The sequence below is a fragment of the Carassius auratus genome, chromosome 13 (assembly GCF_003368295.1).
Source record: "Carassius auratus strain Wakin chromosome 13, ASM336829v1, whole genome shotgun sequence".
Taxonomy (NCBI): domain Eukaryota; kingdom Metazoa; phylum Chordata; class Actinopteri; order Cypriniformes; family Cyprinidae; genus Carassius; species Carassius auratus.
Window position 1 is genome coordinate 11,755,278 of NC_039255.1, and position 17,022 is coordinate 11,772,299.

At 35.1% G+C, this 17,022-nt stretch overlaps 1 protein-coding gene and 1 pseudogene across 6 annotated transcripts; both read left to right on the forward strand.

Moving 5' to 3' along the window:
• Positions 1 to 837, forward strand: part of LOC113113245 (mini-chromosome maintenance complex-binding protein-like) — an 8,060-nt pseudogene extending 7,223 nt beyond the window's left edge.
• Positions 838 to 3,028: 2,191 nt separating this feature from the next.
• LOC113112666 (nucleolysin TIAR-like) lies at positions 3,029 to 9,773 on the forward strand. 6 transcript variants are annotated; one of them, XM_026278425.1, is made up of 12 exons: positions 3,029 to 3,199; positions 3,995 to 4,091; positions 4,418 to 4,516; positions 4,612 to 4,666; positions 4,761 to 4,848; positions 6,610 to 6,685; positions 6,970 to 7,078; positions 7,169 to 7,264; positions 7,346 to 7,430; positions 7,979 to 8,102; positions 8,246 to 8,385; positions 8,477 to 9,773. In XM_026278425.1, the coding sequence occupies exons 1-12, from the start codon at positions 3,171 to 3,173 to the stop codon at positions 8,589 to 8,591; spliced, it is 1,113 nt and encodes a 370-aa protein (XP_026134210.1). In that variant the 5' UTR covers positions 3,029 to 3,170; the 3' UTR covers positions 8,592 to 9,773. The 6 variants fall into 6 exon arrangements, with proteins under 6 accessions (XP_026134210.1, XP_026134209.1, XP_026134212.1 ...); XM_026278424.1 differs by having other exon boundaries at positions 3,030 to 3,199; positions 4,367 to 4,516; XM_026278427.1 differs by lacking the exons at positions 3,029 to 3,199; positions 3,995 to 4,091; positions 4,418 to 4,516 and adding exons at positions 5,809 to 5,878; positions 6,089 to 6,156 and having other exon boundaries at positions 4,617 to 4,666.
• The last annotated feature ends 7,249 nt before the right edge of the window (positions 9,774 to 17,022 follow it).

A 17,022-nucleotide genomic window follows, 5' to 3' on the forward strand; every position in this document is an offset into this window, starting at 1 on the left:
TGAGGCAGTCCAGGATCAAACATGAAACATGAGTGTGGTAGAAAAACTCACTGTGCACAGCAACTGTTAAGCGATGGCATTGGCTTACAGGATATACCCTGAATGCCGTCGATTCTAATTCCATGACTCACTCTATGTAGCATTTTTCAATGGGTTCCTGTGCTGTTGACACTGTGTCTTAAAATACTTTTTGTGAGGGGGAGGGCCGCCCTTACTCATCTATGTAAATCAGAGTTGCACAGACACAACAAACATCAAACGAAATAAAAATCCCTAACAAATCATCACAAAACACCTATTCCGATGTTGAAACAGCAGAGATGCTACATATTTAAGACAGAGGTTTTCAACAGGGAGGCAATTACTCCTGAATGAAGGCATGGTCAGATTTACAGTTGCTCAGTGAAATTTCGCAAGCGATATCAAGTCATTTCAATCCGAGTCTACGTGACTAAGAGTCCACATTAATTATGTAAAAAAAAAAAAAAGTGATCCAAAGAGATTTCACTCAAGTTCAGTTTGGTTCCATGATTTGTTGTGTTGCCCAACAGAAAGTTGCTTGCTTGATTGGTTTCCAATTCCACTGAAATTTCGTTAAAATGACCTCAACTTACAACATACTAAATGCTTAAAGTTAAGAAGCTTTAGTTCAGCAAATTGCTTTATTTTCCATACTAAAAAAAATGTAATGTAATGTACAAATCTCTGCACTGCATTGTAAACGTTAACAAAATTTAAAGACATTAATGTGGCAAAATATGCACAGGCCAAGCTCAAAATGTAACTCTCAATACACATCCGATTCCCTTTCACTAGGGAGTCCAGGGCCTGAAATAGGTTAAAGATGCCTGATTTAAGGTTTAAAATGTTTTGAAATTAAGACAGTTATGCACTTTTATAAAAAAAAACAAAAAAAAAAACACCAAGATACTAAAAAGAGAGAAGTAGTGTATGTAACCTCATGCCCTCTGCCTTTTTTTTTTTTTTTTTTTTGACACAGACGCCAAGAGTAGCGCTCAGTTTATCTCCTGGCAGCTGTGTCTTTCCAGCAGATTCTTGGTGACACTAACCTCGGACAAGTGTTGATCTATCAAATGAAAGATGGCAACTGGCAAGCCCCCGTGTTCCCCCCAACATTTTTTACTCCCTGAACCTGATGTGCGGAGAACAGTTTGACACTTCCAGTTTGTAACTTTCAAGCCCATTCATTGGGAATGACAGAATCGGTGAGTGGGCGGATCTTTCTGAAATCCCATGTAAGGAAAACTTTGAGGAACGCGTTAGAGGTGCGCGGTTCCAGGGATGTGGAGAACAAGCGCAGTGCGCGTAGTTCCAGAGGCTTTAAATAAACATTTAACAGTCTCACATATAACTGCAGTGCGTCACACACTAATCACTTAAGCTGAGATCATCACACTAATATATTTTCCCCGTGTATGCTCCGACAGGCCGTTCAAATGCACGCGAAGCGCTATTTCCACAGAGGTGACAGCGATTCACGCGCGAGCGTCGGCGAATATCAAGTGCGTGGCTCCTCTACTCTAGACAGTCGGTGTCTGATCAAGCATGTGGATGTACTGAGTGGGATCGTAGCCTACGCACTCAGCAAAACTGTATTTTTCGATAAAAACACCCTCTAAAATGCCACAATGCCCACGTAATCTATAAAGCACGTCCTATGTTGTTATGCATTTTTTAAATAGCCTGAAAAACGCACCCGTTTGACAGCGCAACTTCCCAAAAGCAAAATCAAGATCTATCTTACCTTTTTCGTGTCGTGCCTCGGATCGTTCCACGTCGTTGTGCGATTGTTTGTGATCCACAAAAAACGGCCAACCTGTCTGCGGGTCGATTTTGATCTCCCACCCAGGGCGGTAGAGGATCGTTAAGTTGCCCATCGTTTCGACTGGAGATAGTGTTTTCATACTCTGATATTGCTTCGCTCCCGAATATTGTGCCATTACAGCCCCGCTACGGACGCTTTAAAGGGTCCGTTTGATGACGTACGGTGAACGGGGACGGGTTTCTCGAAGCAGGCAAGGTCCCTCTGAAGACTACCGAGAAAGTTCTATCTGAGGGGTCACGCCCACGTGTGTGTCCAAAAATTACCCCTTGACCGTCCCGACACAGATCATCTCTGACACTTTAATCCCCTCCACCCCGGTTTATTAGACCGAGCACACTTGTTGCTCTTTTAACGTAAAGACAGACAGAACTGATACATTTCAGGGAAAACCTGTCTGATCTCCGTCATTCTACTCTTCTTTCCATTTTGCTTATATAATAATTTGAAATAATTTGAAAATAATTTGTTTTTGTTTTTTTTTAGGTTAAGAGGAGTTAACATGTTAGCCAGCACCCCCCTTAATGACTGGATTATATATAGGTTATAAACAAAATACATTTTAATACACTGACATAATGTAGAATATTAATACAAAGAAATCAGGACTGAAACCAGGTTTGTGACATTATTTAAAGAAAAATTCTAAACAAACGCAAGCTGTTCCTGAGAAGTCAAATTCCTGGATATTTCTATACGTTAGATATAATAATTTATCAAATGTAACACTAAAAATCAAACAATTTAGCAGGTTTGTGCGCGCACACACACATGCCCTTAAATATATAGGCCAATACATTGTAAAAAAAGGATTACAAAACACATGGGAGGAAATACCTTTTAATTCCTGAACAACATTTATGCAATGTAACCAGTACATTAATAATCAATAAATATTACCTCGGTTAAGTTCGTCTCTGTGTTTTATTTATATTTTTTTGTCAAAGACTTCAGGCATTTATTGGAGCTCTAACAAGTGGTCACTAAAAACAAATAACAAACCTTGAAAGACTAGCCTGAATAAAAGCATACAAATACATAACCTGCAACTTCACATTATTAAGGAATATACCTGCGATACATTATATATTTACACAAGCACCGTGATTCTGTCAAACTCCTCTTTTCTGTCAGATCCATCGCCCTCAAGAACCGGCTTTTTCTGTTTCTGCGCATGCGCAGTGACTGTCTTCCTGACTAGCCGGGTTCCGCCATTTTCTACTCAAGATTGAAAATAACACCAGTCCAGAATTGTTCACCCTAAAAATAAATCACACCTGAGATACTGAAAACAAGTTTTTTTTAGCACTCCTTCCGGCATCCAAGAATGGAAGACGAAAGCCACCCAAAAACCCTGTAAGTAACCGTTAGCCAAAAACACAAATCCTGTCAGTGCTCCGTGAACAGCTGTTCAATCTACTGCACTACTGACACTCTTCTAGCAACCAATTTAGCTCCAAAAACGACGTCCTACCAACGTTTTTGATATCGTATGCTCTTGGTGATCTCTGCTTATAATAGAGTTTCGGTCAGCCATTATCGCTGACTTTACGTATAGCAGAAAGATCGAAAAGCTTATTCGGCGATTGTGGGAAACATAGCCCTAGCATGCTAAAGCTAAGCTAGCGGCTAATTAGTATAATAATATTCATCAAAACAACTAAATGCAAGTCAAATGTACTGAATATAGCTAAACTTGTATTGTATTTCAGAAGTTATGGTATATGGCTTCAATATGTGCATCAGTAAACTATTCTAATCAATATTAATGTGTTTGAAGGAGCATGTCATTGTCGGGTGTTTTAGTAAAGGCCTGTTATCTAATCTCAGGCCTGCTGTTTTTCTACTTTAAGTATGAATTTTGTGTTTGATACTACAATGTGGGATAAAAATCTCTCGTGAATTAACTCGATGTTTAACTGTCCCACATAGTTTCATTAGTTTATTGTTGTGTGTAATGTGTTCCCGTCCTGAGGTCATTTGTGCATTAAAGGTATTCCTGGCTCATATAGATGCACTTTTTTTTCTACACCTAGAGTAGATGATCTTATAAAAATGCTAAATAATCTCATTGTGTCATGTGTTTAACTTATGTGGACCAGTCTATAGTTACTGTTTATTATTTTTAATATGTTTTATCTGCATTTTCAGCTACGTGGGGAATCTTTCAAGAGATGTAACGGAGAACTTGATCCTTCAGTTATTTACTCAGATTGGGCCGTGTAAAAGTTGTAAAATGATAACAGAGGTAAACATACATCACAAATTACACTTTTTTTTAAATGTTTTTTTATTTTTTCAGTGTAAATGGGTTTGTGTGGAAATGCCTATCAAACTCTGCATTATAATTAATATTTGGAATACATTTGCTTTTAAAACTACCCTCGAACAAACAAATCGTAATTTCTTACATTTTCTTAAAATCACAGAAGAATGGCAAAATGACGACTGACAATATTAAACAGTCTTCCACCCAATACCCATGACTTTGCAATAATATATTTTCCTGGCTTTCCTTCTCAGCAGTCCGATAGCAGCAGGAAGGTGAACTCTATTGGATTTTCTGTTTTGCAGCATACTAGCAATGATCCGTATTGCTTTGTGGAGTTCTTTGAACACAGAGACGCCGCAGCTGCTTTGGCCGCCATGAATGGAAGAAAGATTTTGGGAAAGGTACATCAAGTATAACAATGTTTATTGTGAAGCATTGCACCCAGAATATCATGTTACCAAAGAAAATGCCTTCAAGAAGTTTATTTGATTAACAGGAAGTCAAGGTAAATTGGGCAACCACTCCTAGCAGTCAGAAGAAAGACACATCCAGTAAGTTCTGTTGTATTATGTCAATTGTGGTTGTTTTTTTTAAGGTAGATTTTCTTAAATGTAGTTACATGTATTAAATATCATCCTTCTTCAGATCACTTTCATGTTTTTGTGGGAGATTTGAGCCCTGAGATCACAACCGATGACATCAGAGCTGCATTTGCACCCTTTGGGAAAATCTCGTAAGTTCCCAGAAATCACACCCTTTTGTGGAATTATGTTCTTTTTGTTTGTTTTTTTGTCAAGTTGGTGGTTTCCGGTTACTTTGAACCAGATGATCTCTGTATATTATTTTTTAAGCCCCGTTTTCCTAAAATCTTGGAAACCGTTTCAAAGTGTATTTATTCATTTGCTTTTAAAATTATTGGTGTTTCTTAACATTTACATATTTTGGTAAGACATTGATGCAAAGATAAACATTTACTTTACATTTGTCATATGTGCTGTGATTAACTGGCAAATTTAGTCACAATTCTGTCAGTAATGAAGGCTTTATATATAAAATACCTTCATGTCTCTTTAAACCTACACCGTTGTTTGTCACAGCAGTTGAAAACAGGATGTCACAGTGTTTTATAGACCTTAGTTTTGTTCTAACTGTAATATTTAATTACATTGATGATTTTAATAGTCCCATATTGGGTATTATCAGCAAGCACAGGGAAGTCGTCCCCTTGGAATTATAAGGTTCTATCTGACATTTTTGTCAAAATTTATGTATTCACATATTCTTATTCTGTGACAATTTATTTACATTATGTCATGTTTTATTTTAAGTTGTGTACATTTTGGGATTTTTTATTGAAAAAACAAAAAGGTTCTATCTACAGAAGTCTATGGAACACAAAAACTTTAAAGCTCAATATCTCAAAACTACTCAGAACGCAGATAGAACCTTATAATTCCAAGGGGACGAAGTATAGTCTATATTGTGTCCCCGGATCAATCTGTTGTAAAGTGCACCCTAAAAATTTTCATCACTAATCTCCACCGCTTTTCTAAAATTGGTAAGTAGTTTTGATTTACTTAAAAAGTACAATTTTTAGTTGTCAACACAAAAAAAAAAACATGCTACACTGCAAACTTTTCAGAGTCTCCTTTAGCTCTGAGTGTCAGTTAATAGAGCTCTGGTTATTTTACAGAAATGCTCATAGGATTGGACAGGAGCTTGAAGGCTAACAGCAAGGAACTGTGCACTCTGGGAACTCAGATGTAGATTTTTTTTCTATTTACTCTTTGCTTTTCATATTTGTATACTGCAGTATTTTCCTATTAACGCTGACATAGTGTAGAATTTTAACAAACCTCAGATAATTCATTCATATTTGCTTGTAAAAACTGTTTTTATGATGGTTTTCCTAGTTGTGTTGATAGTTTGATTCTTCTCAAATTCTGAAAATGTGAATTTCTCGAAATTTGCAGCTTCCCAAACTCCGTATTGGTGGTAAAGAATTGACCAGGAAAAATAAAGAAATCTGTTAACAGGCCATGTATGCCGTTTAATTCCTTTTCTCTTTTGATATTTCTATGTACTCTTGAGTAGAATTAGAGACAACTGTTCAAATTAGGAATGCATGGTAATGACATTGATGATATGAGAGATTGAGTACTAGTAAATAAGATGAAGATTGGATCATTATGTTGTGTCACAGGAAAAGTTGAAATCTTTGGAGGAGATTTTAAATATACATGCAGTAGTGTAGGTTGCATGACATTGTACTTGTTTTTTGTTTTATATATATATTTATATATATATATCTTAACTACCAGTAATTAAGAGAATATGCAGAAGTTGTACTTGTAGATTTTTTTAGAATAACTTATAATAACTGTGTCTCTCAGTACAGTACTGTGTGTGTGTGTGTGTGTGGTTCCTTTCTTTTTGAGATCTTTTAGCAAGCCGTCGGTGGACTGACTTTTCCATTGTTCCGTTTTTCTTGCAGGGATGCACGAGTGGTGAAGGATATGACAACAGGGAAATCAAAGGGGTATGGATTTGTGTCCTTCTATAACAAACTGGTAAGGCTCCAGTACAGGAACACAGAGTGAAGGTTATTCTATTTCTGTTTACTACCATTCATATTTTAGCTGTAGTATTACAGATATTCAACCTACTGGAATGAGTCAGACTGTTGTTAGAGTGCTTTTCTGTTCAAGTGTAAGCTATTAATCAGTTTAGTAAAAGTAATTATAAGCAAACTAGGACACAGATGATCTATTAAATGACTAGAAGTGTTGCTGAGAGGTTATAGTTTGGTTTCGCTTTACATTTATGTTTAAGTCTGTTGTTTCTTCTTTTCTAGGATGCTGAGAATGCCATAGTACACATGGGGGGTCAGTGGCTCGGTGGACGGCAAATCCGGACTAACTGGGCAACTCGGAAACCTCCAGCCCCCAAGAGTGTGCAAGACAGTAAGCCAGATTTTGATCCACTGTGTCTTATCAGTTTGCTGTCTTTAGAATTGAGCTGAATTAACATGACTGAATGGGGGGAACTTTCAGACAGCTCCAAGCAGCTGAGATTTGACGAGGTGGTGAACCAGTCGAGTCCTCAGAACTGCACGGTGTACTGCGGTGGCATTCAGTCAGGTCTCACAGGTACGGCTGCACGTGCTCGTTTACTCCCCTGTTCTGATTAGTCGTATGCATGCTCGCTCTTACGCTGTTCTCTTCAAACAGAACACCTTATGCGACAGACGTTTTCTCCTTTCGGACAGATAATGGAGATCAGAGTTTTTCCAGAGAAGGGTTATTCTTTTATCAGGTATCATTCAACTATTCCTCTGTTTTTAGTTTTCTTATATTTAGTCAGTTAGTCCACAGTCTGTGTGTAATATAAAATATTGTAGAAGTGCCGGTAGTTATATTTCAAGACGTGAATGGTTGCTTGAAGTGGTTAACTAGTGTAAGGGCTGATATCTAGGGAGCAGAGTGGATGATGATGGCTTGTACTTAATGGCTGATACCATTTGTACTTAATAATAGTAATAATTGCCAATGTCAAAAAGGCCAAATATCAGCCTGTTTTCCCAGCAGGGGGGCAGCATAAAATGATGTAAATCATTTTATAATGTTACAAAGATTTATATTTTAAGTAAATGCTGTTCTTTTGCCTTTGTTTTCAAGGTCCCTGAAAAAAAAAGTATCGATTTCTGTAAAAATATTAAGCATTTTTTACGTTAATTATAAGAAATGTTTCTATATTATTTCTATTATGCATTATAGATTTGTTATTTTTAAAGGGAGCGTCAAGATTTAATTAGCCACATGGTGACAGACATCATTACATACAGCAGCATCATTTTCTCTCAGGTTCTCCTCTCATGAAAGTGCTGCTCATGCCATCGTCTCCGTGAATGGCACCACCATCGAAGGTCATGTTGTGAAGTGCTACTGGGGCAAAGAGTCAACTGACATGGCCAAAAACGTTCAGCCGGTAATTCTTGTGAATTTGCTTTATCATAATCTAATTTTAATGGGGTATTAAATTCTTCCCATACTGACATTGCTTGAATCAGGCCAGAATAAAAATATACAAAAATCTATAAAAAGCTCAAGTTCTTGATTTTGCAATCACAGATGGAGTATGGTCAGTGGGGACACTGGAATCAAATGTATGGTAATCCTCAACAATACGGACAGTATGTGACGAATGGCTGGCAGGTGCCGTCCTATGGGATGTATGGGCAAACATGGAATCAGCAAGGATTTGGTGTAGAGTAAGTTTATATATATCATTTATGTGTTATGTATTTTCTTTTACCTATGCAGGAACTTGAAAATGTTCACATCCACTTTTCATTGTTCTAGACAATCACAGTCCCCGGCCTGGGTGGGAGGTTTTGGGACGCAGCCCTCTCAGGCTCAGGCTGGCCCAGTGATGAACCAGGCTAACTTTGGCATGGCTGGGTACCAGACACAGTGATCTGACCTTGGTTCTTCATAACACATGCCTCTCAATTCTTTAGATCCTGCTCTCATAGGGAGGGTCGCTAAAAACTAATAGGTGCACATTATCTTTTTCCCTACAAGCTTTGGATCTGAAGCAGGAATTGCTTGATTGTACAGATTCAAATTTAGATTAAAGAGGCAATTGAGATGAGCACTTTCAGTGGAAATCTGAATTCATTGACCAGATTTGTTCCTGTTTTAGTGGAATAGGAGATGTATTGTATCTCTTGCCCCCCACCTTTTTTACTGCACATCTTGAGGAAAACTGCTGATTTTCCCTTAAAACCTAGCTTCAGGAACTTCACGGGTACATTGCAGAAAGCCTGTGGTGTAAATGTTTTTTTTTTTCGAACAAAGTATTTTCTTTTTGTTTTGTTTTTTTTCTCTTCCTAAATAGCTGATCATGCGTTTGCGTATTCATTACAGTATGGACTTTGAATTTTGTACAAAAACTAAAAACAGCATAAAAAAATCAATTCTGCATTCTGACTTGGCAGAAAAATGTAAGTAAAGGCACTTTTTGGAGGTTCATTGGACCTGTGTCTTGTAAATGTTGACGTGTAAATGAATTTCTATGTGCAGTGGTATATATTTAATCCACATTAGCTCCCCGTTCTCCTCCGATTCTAGAGCTCTTTGATACTGTGTGTATAATATATCTTTTTACTCCCATTTACAGACAGTGAAATCTCTCCCGTTCACTATGGAGAAAGGGTCATAATGGCCATACCTGTAAATATCTTGTGATATCTTGGACTGGAATAAGGGTTTCAAAACATGCGCTCTTCTTGACGGACTTTTGCAGAACTAATAGACAAACATTACATGTGTGACTGACATTTACAAGCAAGCCTTAATTTTTGCTCGGTCACATTTAAGTTGAACACTTTGAGACCCTCGTATGATTTATCTTAGAGCCTACTGTAAATTTGTCCCTTTGCTGTTTTAACAAATATGCGTGCCATTTTTGAGAAGCCAGAGAAAGGTTTGGATTTTTTTTTTTGTCATTGGGATGTTAATTGCATGTCTCAAACCGTAATATTTAGGTTGCTCAAAGCATTGAATGTAAAAGGCAGAAATGTTTGAACGCATCTTAGCATTTCAAGTTTTCTTTTTAGTGTAAAACGAGTCAATAAATGAACTATTGAGAAAGAAACGATTTTTTTTTTGTCTAAACTGAATTATGGTCTGCTTTCAACATATTAATAACTATTTGTTTTGCAGTTTCAGGTATTATAATTAATGTCAATTAGGAAAGGAGAAAGATGTAAATATTAAATATAAATATATTTTTAAATATACAAGCAACATTGTTCTAAGATTAATGTTTATACTAGTAGTTTTAAACATTGATATGCTTCACACTATAAAATACATTTACAAGGGGTTCATATCAAAGTAAAGAATGGAAAACTTCTCTACAAGGATATATTAACTTTCCAAAGACTGTAATACACATTGCACTGATGACTTTTCATAACAATATGTCAAATATAACACTGTTACTCTATTCTCACTAAATTTAGCTCTCAGTGAAGTTACCATGCTGTATTATTTGAAAGATTCTGTTAGCCATGAGATTAATGGACGATGCACAGGAGAATTTCTTTCATAAGAACTAATAGTAGTCATGAAAATGAGTTCTTCAATAGGAAGGAAGGATCTGAGAATAGTTTTATCATTACCCGGATACGGCTGAAACTCTCAGAAACTAGATGGAATGTATTTTACACACCACAATACATCAATTACACTGTGCTCAACATTACTCAAGATTTAAAGTGGAAGATAATCAGACTGTCAGTCATATCATAAATAGTACAGTAACTGCATGTTAAATAGTACGGAGAACAGATACATTTCTATTCTACAGTAATACGTTCCTCTCTACTGTCACATTCTGCGTCTGGTTATCCACAGACCAGGCTTAGATGAAGCCTATTATTAGTCAGTTTTAAACTCCGGTTTTGATGAATTAGTGATGTGCAGAACTATTGTTATCAGTGATGCTCTTTCCAGGTTTACCTGAATATTCCCTCCTAAAGCTGGTCTTCATTCCTGTCACAATACAGAGTGGCATATATATCTTCCATAATATATGCAAGATTCATGTTTTCCATTCACTGAAGGAATGAATGCATAACTTCTATAGATCTAAAAACTCACATGATCTCTAGTTGTCTACCTCTCTATGTCTTTGTTGTCTGTGTTTAATGTCTTAAGTCTCATTTTCTCCATGATAACATCCAGTTTGGACGATATAGTCATCACAGCATTTTCAAGCTGAGCAACTTTGTGTACCAGCCTGGAATGGAAAGGCAAAAAGTACCATAAGAAATCAAGTCTTAAAACCAGTACAGCATCAGCCTTAAATAGATCTACATCTAAAGCCATGCAGTGGCTGCTCAATTCAAAATAAAGCTAAATATAAAAATGATAAAAGCACATACATTTAGTAAGACTTGAACTAATAGTAAACATAATGCATTACTTTTCATAAAGAGTAACTAAGTAACGTAATTAGTAACTTTTTAAGGAGTAACACAATCTTGTAATGCATTACTTTTAAAAGTAACTTTCCCCAACACTATGTGTATGTGTGTGTGTGTATATATATATATATATATATATATATATATATTCCATATATAATTCCACAAGTGTTCATTCATAGTTTTGATGCATATATATATATATATGCATCAAAACTATGAATTAACACATGTGGAATTATATACATAACAAAAAAGTGTGAAACAACTGAAAATATGTCATATTGTAGGTTCTTCAAAGTAGCCACCTTTTGCTTTGATTACTGCTTTGCACACTCTTGGCATTCTCTTGATGAGCTTCAAGAGGTAGTCACTTGAAATGGTCTTCCAACAGTCTTGAAGGGGTTCCCCGAGAGATGCTTAGCACTTGTTGGCGATTGGGTTCAGGTCCGGTGACTGTGGAGGCCAGGTCATCTGGCACAGCACCCCATCACTCTCCTTCTTGGTCAAATAGCCCTTGATGCCTTCAGTGTGACTCTACAATTTTCATAGTCATGAAAATAAAGAAAACTCTTTGAATGAGAAGCTATGTCCAGACTTTTGGTCTGTACTGTGTGTGTGTGTGTGTGTGTGCGTGTGTGTGTGTGCGCGTGTGTGCGCGTGTGTGTGTGTGTGTGTGTATATATATATATATATATATATATATATATATATATATATATATATATATATATATATAATGTAGGAATAGAACAATAAATTATATCAGATTGCTTTAATGTTACATGTTTTTATATTTAATTTTATGGTTTATTTAAATGATAATTATAATAAAATATTTGTTACCAATCATAAATGTCACTCACGCTGTTCTGTTGATTAGTCCAAACATGCTATCATTTTCGTTGTCGCTGTACACATCAAAACACTCCATAATCTCCTGCTGGAAGTCTTTGTGCACCTACGAGGGACTCCTAACAACATGTTCTCGTAGTAAATGAAGGATTGATTTCCATTCGGAAGAGGCTCATCATTATACCACTTTGTCCAGTACAGGCTGTCAAGCAATGGACCCTCCATATACTGCAAAGATTAGAGACAAAAATGATATTCAGAGGGACTGTGATACTGTATTGGATCTGTCCCACGAATATGATGATGTTTTTTAATACTAAATAAACATACTTAAGGCCACAAAACTAAACAAATCTAAAACATTGAAATACTACCAGAAATATTACATGGATTACATAAAACATTTCTAATGTACTATTAAATATTATCAAATAATATTATATAAAAAAAATTAGCAACACCAAAAACTGAAACTTTGTTTTAGCATATTATTCTAAGCTAAACGCTATAGTATCATAGTTTTTTTAATAAATATTTTAAAACACTTTTGTTTAATATTTTCCCTATATATATACCATATAGTAAGACCATACAGTAATCTTACTTTAACACTTAAGGATTTGTTTTTACATTTTACAGTAGGATTATATTAAAATAATTTTTAATGGTCAAAAAAATGAATGAAATTAATATTACATAATAGTTTTAAAAATAAATTAAATATATGTATAATTAAGTGAAAATTAAACTTACACAAAATGATTTCAGCATTCATTTTGTAAAAATTAAAAATGCACTTAAAAACTAAAACATTTTTAACATTTTAAATCCTAATTAATCACAGGATAAACTACAGTAAACACTTACTGTACAAAACACTATTTCGCAACATTGTTATTATTATTAGCCTTCCATAGTCTTTCTTACTAATTGAGTTCAGTACCAAAAGACAATTAAAAATAAATAAATAAATAAATACAATTTAGTGACATTTTAGCAAAGTAAGATTGATGTATTTTTTGTATGTTTTCCAGCTTTGGCTTAGCTGAGCACACACTATACACTAATATTTGATACAAAGCAATGAACATCTCCCTTAAAGATTCACTGACAACTCATTTTATCGAGTCATATTTACAACATGTCTGATTGTACAATTGCACAGAAAAAACATGTACCTTTTGCAACAATTAAAGCAGCTCTACTCCTAGAATGAGTCAGACTCTATTAAAGATAATCACTTGATTTCAAGAACCAAAAACATAAAATATTACATAGTAATAGAAACTTATTTGTATGTGTTATGAAGACTTTTAATATAATCATTAATATGAATTAATTTTTAAAAAAATCCTATAAATGTCTTATGTACTGTATGTTAGCTTTAATGGTTCAGTGACAAGTATATAGATATATTTAAAGATATATTTGGATATTAATTTAACAAAAATATAATTTTGTAGCTTTATCCAGTGTAAATAATTAAGTATATAAAATGTTCAATATAACATTATTACACAATATTAATTACATATATTAGTTTCTTAAATACAGTATTTCTCTTTTAAATATTATATAATAGAGTTCTATGCAAAATATGTGCTGTATATTCATATATCAGTGCATCAGTTTCGCGACAAGCATTTTTACAATGTCCCTGCTGACTGTGGTTCAAACCGTATATAAACTCATGCTGTCAGGTCATTTTGCATTGGACAAGTAATTTTGCTGTTCAAATTGGCATTTCAGCCAAATCTACAGGTTTGATTTAATTGATTCCAGATTGCCATGGCTGACCAGCAGCTGCTAGTCTTGTTTAAAGGGCTTGGTCCACACATGAGTAGATGAGTTAATATGAGTTTTCACTCACTCACATGATGGGCTTGTCTGGAGTCGGATGCTTCCCTTTGCAAAAAGCCCATATGTTACAAGCTAATCCTGTAATTTTGGGACAGTGTTGAGCAGATTAAAGATTAACTCAGTCTTGAAGAGGAGAAAGTGAGAAGGTCTATGATCAGTTTAACAGTTTAAACCAGGATTAAGTAAATCTGATTTTGATTTAAAACGTGAAGCAGTTAGCATTGATTCAAGAGGAGAAAATGTTCTTCAAAGGCGAATGTGTATCCTCCAAACACATCTACTCCAATGATTGAACTCTAATGTAACATGTCACCTTGGCAGCCAAACCATAGGCTAAAACAGAGAATAATCAGAATCAATGTGCATCAAACATATTGACCAATGAGATAATTCAGAAAAGTGAGAGAATATTGTGTAAACACAGACCCCTGTAGAAGATGAGAATTTAACCCCCCATCCCACCAACACCATCAAAACAGGGCATCTGGTGAGATGAGGCTAGTCACTGTAATGAAATCAAGCAAGGTGCTTTTTTTCCCTTTTGACTATGTTTAATCTTAACTGGTCAATGAAGCAAAGTGCATTGTAGCTAGTCAATTAGACAAAAGAATACATTTATATTAAATTATTATTATTTCTGGAAACATATGTACAGTACATGTTGTTTTATTGTTTTTATAAGAAGTGTATTTATATTTAGAAAGGAATCACAATGTAAATCTTAACAGTTTTAAATAAGCTTAGTACACATTCTGGGCTTAAGATGGAAAACAAAATGTTTTTTTTTTCAGTTGTTGTTCCAGATCTCAAATCAAAATCTATTTTAAGACTAAATACATATTGATTCAATGGAAATGGAAAGTTCTTAATGTGGATAGGCTATTATTCTTATTCTCGTTATGTTGCAGTCTTTGTTAACTTTATGATAAATATCGCCATCTGTCGTCCATAAACAAAACACTGCAATGTTACTACATTTTTCTTTAAACAGCAAACGATGCTGCTTTGTTTTGTTTTGTTTGTTTTGGAAGACATTGATACATTAATGCAAATCGACCAGTTTTAATTGCGGAAATAGTAACTTTTCTTTTTGTAGTAGGCCAGCACACGTAGCCTACGTCTTCAAGATGTCTGTTAAAGATCTGGAAAGCATCTGCTGTGTACAAACATCTAGACGTCTTTAAGGTGTCAGTTTTACATGCCATCTAAAAACATAAACATCTTAAAGACATTTGCAAACTGTAAATTGGACATCTAATAGGAAACGTCCAGATGTATTGCAGATGTATTGCAGATGAGCAAACACTTGCAGATGTGCAGACACTGTGAACGTAACCTGGTTGGGACGGGAGCTGGTTTTCTTCGTTAAACCAAGAGTCTCCTCCCTCTTTTTAAAGTGTAAGCGATGTTTAAATACCTCATTCATTCATGCACGATGTAAAAAAAAAAAAAAAAAAAAAATTCTAAATGAAGTGCATTTTACACAAGAAAAACTATATTAAATGGAAACAAGTTTATTTTTCTTACACCAGATAATTAGCAAAATAAGAAAAACACGTATAAGACTAAATACATTGGGATACATTATTTTCTTATATATCTTGAGATAATAATTTTTTTTTTTCGCAGTGCAGTGCTGGTAAGGCTACTGTACATTCAGTCATCGGACATGTTTTCATCATGCAGACACTCTTAAAGTAACAAATCCTGTAAATGAGCAGGCAACATTAATTCATAGGGAGTTACATTTACATCGGGAGAGGATTATTTGGAATTTTGTGCCATATCCGCATGCATATTTATATGGCTTTAATGATATAGTCATGTATGTTGCACGTGTTAAACTCAGAGTCAACCTAGAGTCGATTGAACTAACTGATTTCAGCTGTTCTTGAATACTCATAGTTTCCCATCTCAGGGTAAGTTAAGTCAGAGTTGAAGTTTTAACTCATAGAGTTGGTTGAACCTCCTTATTGAAACGTGTCCCTCGGCAGTAACTGTTTTCATGCTAAATGTTTGTAATTGTATTGCGAGTGTAATGTTGAAAGGGGTTATCGTTATGTGGTTGTTTTAATTTTATTTATTTATTAATTTATTTATTTGATATTCTCATTTATTTTTTGTTCAGAAGATTGGTTTCTTATGGAAATAAAGAAACAAAGATGTTTTTTTTAATGATTAAGAAACTTGATGAAGGCACGTTGACTGAATATTGTCAGACATGATTCTGACCTCCAGGCAATGCTCAGTTTACACTTTTGTGAAAGCATTTTCGCTGCTTTTAATTGTAAAAACGCCATAAGCAAAATGGAAACAAAGAGAGCAATACACCATCTGTTTCTGTTACTAAAGGTCATTTGTTTTCATTTGATTTAATTAATTTCACTACACAAACAAGATCTAATTTAATCATTTAGTGAAGTATACTCCTTCATTTCCTGCTTGGAGATAAAACATTTCCTCATTAGTATTTATGAGAAGGTCCAATTTTGTTTTGACTATTTACAGGAAGTCAGAGGAACTCACAGAAGTGTTCAGTTTGAGCAGTGGGAACTGAACACATTTTTATTCATTGCTATGCGAGTCACTGGTAACATGTGGTTAGCTAGTGTAAATCATAGCATTGTAAGTACATGCTAACATGTAATGACAGGCCATAAAATGCTAATATCTTGATATAGCCATGAAGTAAGTTATCTTGAAATAGCCATGAAGTAACATTCTTGTGTTTATTATGACTTTACATGCAATAGCCTGGCAATATGTCAGACATCCTCAAGTAACATTTTGCAGAGGTATCAGACCATATGCTAACATGTCTGAACAGCTCAGAAATAATTTTCTCTCCTTTTAAAAAGAACAAAATCATGCTCGTCACAATCTGAGAAAATGTCCATGTGCTCCTCAGCTGCTTCTAGCAAGTTCATACTGGGTCACAAAGATTATGGAAGCTCACCACCGTAGCTTTTAGAATAACAAGACATTCATCATTGTGTTTTGTAGACTCTTGGACAAGGAATGATCACAACAAATATGAAATTCAGAGCAATTCAAACAAGATAATTCAGTTACCACACAAGTCATGAGTTCTTATTTGTTGCTTTGCACGGAGTCATGAAGACTGCTCTAGGAAGGATAGATAGGATTTAAAGGGGAATGTTCACAGTGAAAAGCACAAACAAATTAAGGCCCTTTCCA